General features: G+C 47.3%; 1 protein-coding gene across 1 annotated transcript; it reads right to left on the reverse strand.

Moving 5' to 3' along the window:
* Window positions 1-54: 54 nt before the first annotated feature.
* Window positions 55-2,111, reverse strand: LOC119307733 (dof zinc finger protein DOF5.1-like). Its single transcript, XM_037583816.1, has 2 exons — window positions 1,655-2,111; window positions 55-1,398 (listed from the first exon to the last, which is right to left on the reverse strand). Exons 1-2 carry the CDS (start codon window positions 1,703-1,705, stop codon window positions 415-417), a joined length of 1,035 nt encoding a protein of 344 aa, XP_037439713.1. The 5' UTR covers window positions 1,706-2,111; the 3' UTR covers window positions 55-414.
* Window positions 2,112-7,641: the final 5,530 nt, after the last annotated feature.

Consider the following 7,641-nt stretch of genomic DNA (forward strand, 5'->3'; position numbering starts at 1 on the left):
CCGTAATTGAATTCGAAGAAGATGGTGCAAAGATACAAAGCTATGGATTTTCATACCAAGTTCCTCATATAATTAAACATAGTATTGTTAAGTAACTTAACACAGTACATCTCAATATATGATATCACCCTCCTTGCATGAAGTTAACAACACTTGCATGCAGCCACTACACGTCAACACCGATCTAACAAGTAGGCAGGAACACACCATTTAGCTAATTATAACCCAAGATTAAAATATGAAGAAAAGGCATGTTAAAACCGACAACACCATCCTAATTGAAGAGCGCGCGCGAGACCATACCACATAACCCTAAATTAAACTAAGACGGGGAGACCTAATTCATAACCCAATGCATGCATGCATGCATAATCCAATGCATCCCCTACGGTCACAGCTTGCATTCCCCGACGATCACATCACATTCCCCGACGAGGAGGAGCTGAACCCGGACAAGAACTCCGTCGGCCACCCGCCCCCGCCACCGCTCCCGGGCCAGTACTGCTCGTGCGCTCCGACAAAGCCGCCTCCAGCGCCGCCAGCGCCCGCGCCGTGCTCCTCCATCTTGATCGACGCCAGCTGCGCGAGCAGCCCCGACGCCACGCCTCTCGGAAACCCGTCGGCCAGCTGTGAGCCGATGTCGCCGTCGGCGAAGTGGTACCCGTGCAGCCCTTGCTGCAGGAACTGCGGCGGCAGGAACGGCAGGTTATGGTGTTGGTGGTGGCTGTGGCTGTGGTACCCCTCGAGCGACGCCTCCAGTACGGCTGCCGCGGGGAGGCCGCCTAGGTGGTGCGGCAGCGCCTGCATGCTGGCGATGACGTCGGCCGCGGTCGCCGCGGCGGCGCTTGTGGTGGTCGAGGTGGAGGTGGTGGAGGAGGACGACGTGGCGGCCGCGACGGCACCGCCGCCGCCCTGGCCCTGGCCCTGGCGCGACGACTTCTTGCTGGAGCGCTTGGTGTTGCGGCGGCAGCCGCCGCCGACGGGGACGTTGCGGAGGGCGCCGCCCCGCGTCCAGTAGCGGCGGCAGGCCTTGCAGAAGTGGCGCGGCTGCGAGAGCGAGTAGTTGTTGAAGTAGCAGAACTTGGTGTTGGCCGAGTCGCAGCGCGGGCACCGGAGCGTGCCGGGCTCCGGCAGCGGCACGCGGGCCATCCGGGCGCGCTCGGTCATCGACACTGACGGCCGCGGCGGCTGCTCACCCGGGTTACCCTGCTGTCCCGACACAACCAGCTGCAGCGAGGCCGAGGACGATCCGGCCACCGGCGGCGCGCTTGCCGCAGTGTTGCCGGGCACGTCCGGCAGCGGCGCCAGCTGGCCGGACGACGCAGGGATCAGCTGGTGGTGCTGGTGCTCGCTGCCGCCACCTCCTCCCATGAAACACTGAAGAGGCTGCTGCTGCATCTGCGCGAATTAGAGGCCGGATACATTATTTATGACCGAATAAACTTTAAAGCATGGTATATTCAAGAACATGCTTAGAAGGATGCTAAAAGCAAGTCCACAAAGTGTGACCAAATAAGAAAACTTCAAATCAATCAACAAGCACGGATCACGGAGAAAAATAACCAGCCAGCGAAATGATCCGATTGTGCTGGTGTGTGTCGGCATGTTGAAAGAAAATGTTAAAGAAGAGAGAGAGGGTCAGCTAGTTAATTACCTGGGCCCAACTTGGAGGGTCGAGGAAGATCGGGAAGGAGGAGAAAACCATGGTGAGATGTGATGAGGAGTTCCCCTTGTTCCTTTCGAGCAGAGAAGACAAGTGAAAGGAGAAGAGAGGAGGGGCAAAACCAAACCACGCCTTTTCCTCCCCTTGCAAGTGCTCTCCCTTTATAATTTATGTGGCATTTCTTAGCAGCTAAGGGAGAATGAGCCAGTACCCGGCAACTCTGCAAACCAGACAGAGATCTAAAGAGAGAGCGACACTGAGCTCAGCTATAGCTAGTGCGGATGGATGTCATGGGTCATGAGAGGGAGGGGCAACTAAAGGTGATTGGCCAAACCCTAACAGTACGTAGGAGCGAGCTAGCTTAGTGCGAGAGGAGAAACGCCATGCTAAGGAAACGTCCAGCACAGCAATGGAGAGGGAGGTGAGGAGATGATGTGTGCTGTGTGAGATGGATGAGTGAATTGAAGGCCCCTCCTCATGCTTGCGCCCTGTATTTATACACCCCCGGAGGCAAAAAAAGAAGAAGAGCTGATCAAAGCTACCGGCCGGTCTTCTTGGCCCTGACTGCTGGCCTAGTGTTTGTTAGCTAGGGGCGGGCCCCACATGTATTCCGAGCTGCTGGTCGAATCAGATTCGCCTGTGGGTGTGTACGGATGTTTGTACTGTGCACATGGGTATATTGGAGTATATAATTTGGTGGTGAGACGGGACAGGTTTGGTTTGACGTGACCATGGTGTGCCGCTTTAATCATGGTTTGGATTACTTAATTTGGAGTGCAGAACTGCAGATGAGATGCGTAATGTAAAGCACACTAGAGAATCAAGAGGGTATCACAAATTCACAGTGCTTAATGTAATGCACTCGTAATTTAGAATCAAGAGGATATGTACTCCTAAATCCTATAGGGATATATATATAAAATCATAGTAAGAGTTAGCATCACTGAGTGTTTGATACACCGCGGGAAAAAAAGAGGAGATAAAGCAAGAGGTTTGAGTAGATTGTAAAACGACTTCGGAAAAAGTTCACTGAGATCCGTGAGATAAAAACACTACTACTAAAAAGTTTCTGTGAATACTGTATTCATAAGCTCGGTGATTTTTACTAACATATACCAGGAGGTAGTACAAAATATACCAGGAGGATTGCCTAAAGCATTATCTATTTTTATATTCCCTATATTTTGAAGTATATCTCTTTTGGAGAACTAACAGTAAAACTTTGTCATCTTTGACTAATTACAAACAATTTAGATTTTCTTTGCAAAAAATGCATGCTAGACATTAGATGGCAAACCAGCGCAAAGTTCAAATCCGATATACCTAAGAGAGTGATCCCCGGTACCTATAATTATCTCAACATGCGCTCTTCCACATCATCGAAATCGTTGTAACTGTTAGATTTACTAGCTTGATCCACTAGCATCTTATTTGATTTATTATTTACCAGCCGGGTACCACTAGATCCGAATGTATGGCCCAGATGAAATAAAAACAGCCTTCATCACCCCATTCGGGTGCTTTTGTTATATCACGTTGTCATTTGGACTGAAAAACGCTGGGGCGACTTTTCAGCGCATGATTCAGAAATGCTTGCAAAAGCATATCAGTCGGAATGTAGAGGCCGACATGAATGACATCGCGGTCAAGTCTAGGAACGGTTCTGACCTCCTAGCAGACCTCGTCGAGACATTTGCAAATCCGAGCACATTCGAAATAAAGCTCAACCCGGCCAAGTGCACTTTTGGGATTCCAGCCGACAAGTTACTCGGTTTCCTCATTTCCGAACATGGAATCGATGCTAACCCTGAAAAGATTGGCGCGATAGTTTGAATGAAGCAACCAGAGCACCTCCATGAAGTGCAAAGACTCATGGGTTGTCTGTAGCCCTGGGCAGATTCATTTCACGACTCGACAAAAAAGCCCTGCCGCTTTACCGACTCATGAAATAATCAGATAAATTCAAGTGGACGACTGAAGCACAGGCTACGTTCCGGGAACTCAAAGCTCTGCTCTCCACCAAGCCGGTGCTCGCTGCTCTAGGCAGTCGAGAGCCTTTGCTCTTGTACATCGCAACCATGAATCAAGTGGTTATAGCACCGTGCTCACTGTGGAGCGTGAGGAACAAGCAAAGCCTTCAAGACCCAGCTACTAGTTTACTACATTTCAGAAGTCTTGACCCCTTCCAAACAAAGATGCCTGCACTATCAGAAATTGGTTTATGGCATCTACCTGGCTACAAAGAAAGTGGCTCGCTATTTTCAGGAGCACTCAGTTACTTTTGTGAGGGATGCTCCGCTGTCCGAAATCATGAACAACAGAGATGCAACGGGCCGAGTGGCCAAGTGGGCTATCGAGCTCCTCCCTTTGGACATCAAGTTCGAAGCCAAGAAAGCTATCAAATCTCAACCATTGGTGGATTTTCTGGCCGAGTGGATGGAACAACAGCAGCCGGCCCAGAGCCTCCCCGAGCACTCGACCATGTTCTTCGATGGCTCGGGGGCTAGAGTAGTCCTAATTTATCCTAAGGGAAACTGACTCAGCTATCTGCTGCAGATTCACTTTGATTCTCCAACAGCAAAGCCGAGTGCGGGGCCCTCTTCTATGGACTGTGAATGGCTATCTCACTTGGCATCCGCCGACTGATGGTCTATGACGACTCGGATCTTGTGGTGAACCAAGTGATGAAAGAATAGGACATCCGCACCCCGACCATGATAGGATACTGCAATGTAGTCAGGAAACTGGAGAAAAACTTCAAGGGGTTGGAGTTACACTACGTTCCCCGACTCAAGAATCGGGTCATTGATGATTTAGCCAAGATTAGTTCCACTCGGAAGGAAGTACCTAAGAATGTGTTCCTTGATCATTTGCACTCCCGGACGATCAAAACAAATCCCTATGTAGAGGAGCCCCCACAACCAGTCGGACTGTCCAATCCGACTGAAGTTGATATTCCGTCAGTGATCAATTTGGTTCACAAAGTGATGAAGATCATTCCCGAGTGGACTGAGCCGTACATAGTATACTTGCTCAGGCAGGAACTCCCCTGAGATGAGGTGGAGGCCCGCCAGATTGTCCATCGATCGAAGGCTTGCACTGTCATGGGTGATCATCTCTACAAGAAAAGTACTTCTCGCGTTGTGCAACGCCGTGTTTCACCAGAGGAAGGGAAGCAAATCTTGAAGTAGATTCACTCGGGAACATGTGGTCACCATGCGTCCTCTCAAACACTGGTTGCCAAGGTGTCTCGGGCGGGCTTCTACTGGCCCCGCGCCAATGAAGCAGCCAGAGACGTTGTAGAACAACGCATCGAATGCTAGTTCTACGCGAATTAGTCGCACACGCTAGTATTTGCGCTAAAGACAATTCCCCTCACGTGGCCATTCGTCGTCTGGGGGTTGGATATGATTGGACCCCTCCGGACTGGGACCAGTGGGTTCACTCATCTGTTGGTGCAACTGGACAAATTCACCAAGTGGATTGAAGCGAAGCCCATCAAGAAGTTGGACTCGGCCACAGCGGTCAAATTCATCATAGAGATAATTTTCAGATTTGGAGAGCATCATCATTGACAACGGGTCAAACTTCGACTCGGGCGAATACCGCGAATTTTGCTACACACAGAGCACTCAGGTCGATTACGCCTGCGTGGCTCACCCGCAGTGGAATGGTCAGGCAAAGCAGGTGAATGGCTTGATACTCCAAGGGCTAAGCATGTGCCTCATGCATGACCTAGAGCATGACATAGGAGCATGGGTCCCGGAGCTGCCATCGTTCCTCTGGGTTGTGGACGACTCTGAATCAATCCATGAATCTGATACGTCTCCAACATATCAATAATTTTTTATTGTTCCATGCTATTATAGTATCAATCTTGGATGTTTTATATGCAATTATATGCTATTTTATATCAGTTTTTGGGACTAACCTATCAGCCTAGTGCCCGGTGCCGGTTCCTGTTGTTTGCTTGTTTTTGGCTTTTTAGAAAAACAATATTAAACGAAGTCCAAATGGAAAAAAAGTTTGGATTAATTTTTTCTGGACCAGAGGGACCCTAGAAGGTTCAGGAGGAGGCCAGAAGAGCTATGGGTGAGCGACAAGCTTGTAGGGCGTGCCCCTTGAGCTTGTGGGCCCCTGGTAGCACGTCTTGACCTAATTTTGCCTCTTTAAATTCATGAATATTCCCAAACCAACAAAGCGCCACCCGAAACAATTTTTCAGCGACTGCAAGCTTTTTTTCTTCTACTATCCCATCTGGAGGCCTTTTTCGTTATTCTCTGTGGGAGGAAGAATCAATCACGGAGGGCTTGTACATCGTTCTTGCTGCCTTCCGATGATGCGTGAGTAGTTTACCACAGACGTGTGGGTCCATAGCTAGTAGCTAGATGGCTTCTTCTCTCCCTTTGATCTTCAATACCATGTTCTCCTCGATGTTCTTCGAGTTCTATCCGATGTAATCTTCTTTTGTGATGTGTTTGTTGGGGTCCGATGAATTGCGGGTTTATGATCTGAATATTTATGAGAAGTAATAGAGTTTTTTCTCAACTTTATTATGCATGATTGTTATAGCTTTGTATTTATCTCCGATCTATCTGTTTGGTTTGGCCAACTAGATTGATTTATCTTCAGTGGGAGAGGTGCTTTGTGATGGGTTCAACCTTGCGGTGCTATATCCCAGTGACAGAAAGGTGCCATTAATGGTAAAACGATGGGGTTTATTCATATTAACTGAGTTTACTTTGTCTACATCATGTCATCTTGCTTAAGGCGTTACTCTGCTTTTATTAACTTAACACCCTAGATGCATACTGGATATCGGCCGATGAGTGGAGTAATAGTAGTAGATGCAGGCAGGAGTTGGTCTACTTGTCTCGACATGATGCCTATATACATGATCATTGCCTTGAATGTCGTCATAACTATGTGCTTTTCTATCAATTGCCCAACAGTATTGTTCACCCACCCTATGTTATGTGTTCGAGAGAGAAGCCTGTAGTGAAAACCATGGCCCCTGGGTTTAATTAATCATATTACAAAAATCAAAAATACTTTTGCTACAATTTTACTCTTTATTTTGTTTTGCAATTTATCGATCTACCAGTATGAGATTTGATCCTTGCAATTAACGAGTTCAAGGGGATTGACAACCTTCTTGCCCGTGTTGGATGCAAGTATTTGCTTTTGTTTGTGCAAGTGTTGTTCATGAGGCTTTTGCGTGATTCTCCTATTGGTTCGATAAACCTTGGTTCTCACTGAGGGAAATACTTATCTCTATTGTACTGCATCTCCCCTTCCCTTCGGAAAAAATCCCAACGCAACTCACAAGTAGCAAGAAGAATTTATGGCTCCATTGCCGGGGAGACATCATCAAAACCTATCAAGTACCTTCGCACAAACTATCATCTACTCGCTCTACTTTTTATTTGCCTGTGCCTCTCGTTTTCATCTCCCAACTTCTCATAAAAAATAGAAAAACACAAAAAAATGTTTGCTTGCTACCATGTCTAAATTTGTTATCGCTAAGGGTGAAGATGAGGATGGTAAACCTCCCGAGATGGTAACCCCCATAAAATTGGATACTAAAACTTTTGTGACGGGGAGTGGGAATATCATAGGAAAAAGTATTATTCAAGAGTTCTTCACTTGTACGGGAACATTGGTTTGTAATGATATTCATATTCTTAAAAGAACCAATAGTTATGCCCAAGCTATTTCTGCACTCACTATTAAACTTGGAAGAAGATTCATACGTACTCATCCTACTTTGTAAGATTGTTTTTTATCTACCATCATAAACAATCCTAAGGCTAAAAAGATAACCACTCGTATCCACATGAATGAATTTGACAATATAGTGCGAGAAGCTAGAGAAACCTTTGACTTCTATAATGTGAATTATGAATGTCCTATGACAGATGAAATTTTATATGGTAGAGATTTTATGAGGAGACATAAGTCTTGTGATCATCATGCTT

Source organism: Triticum dicoccoides, chromosome 5B (assembly GCF_002162155.2).
Source record: "Triticum dicoccoides isolate Atlit2015 ecotype Zavitan chromosome 5B, WEW_v2.0, whole genome shotgun sequence".
Classification (NCBI taxonomy): Eukaryota; Viridiplantae; Streptophyta; class Magnoliopsida; order Poales; family Poaceae; genus Triticum; species Triticum dicoccoides.

Coding starts and splice junctions, on each gene's coding strand:
- LOC119307733 (XM_037583816.1), bottom strand. CDS start 1,705: ATGGTTTTCTCCTCCTTCCCGATCTTCCTCGACCCTCCAAGTTGGGCC. Junction 1,399..1,654: donor ACCCTCCAAGTTGGGCCCAG/GTAATTAACTAG, acceptor TAATTCGCGCAG/ATGCAGCAGCAGCCTCTTCA.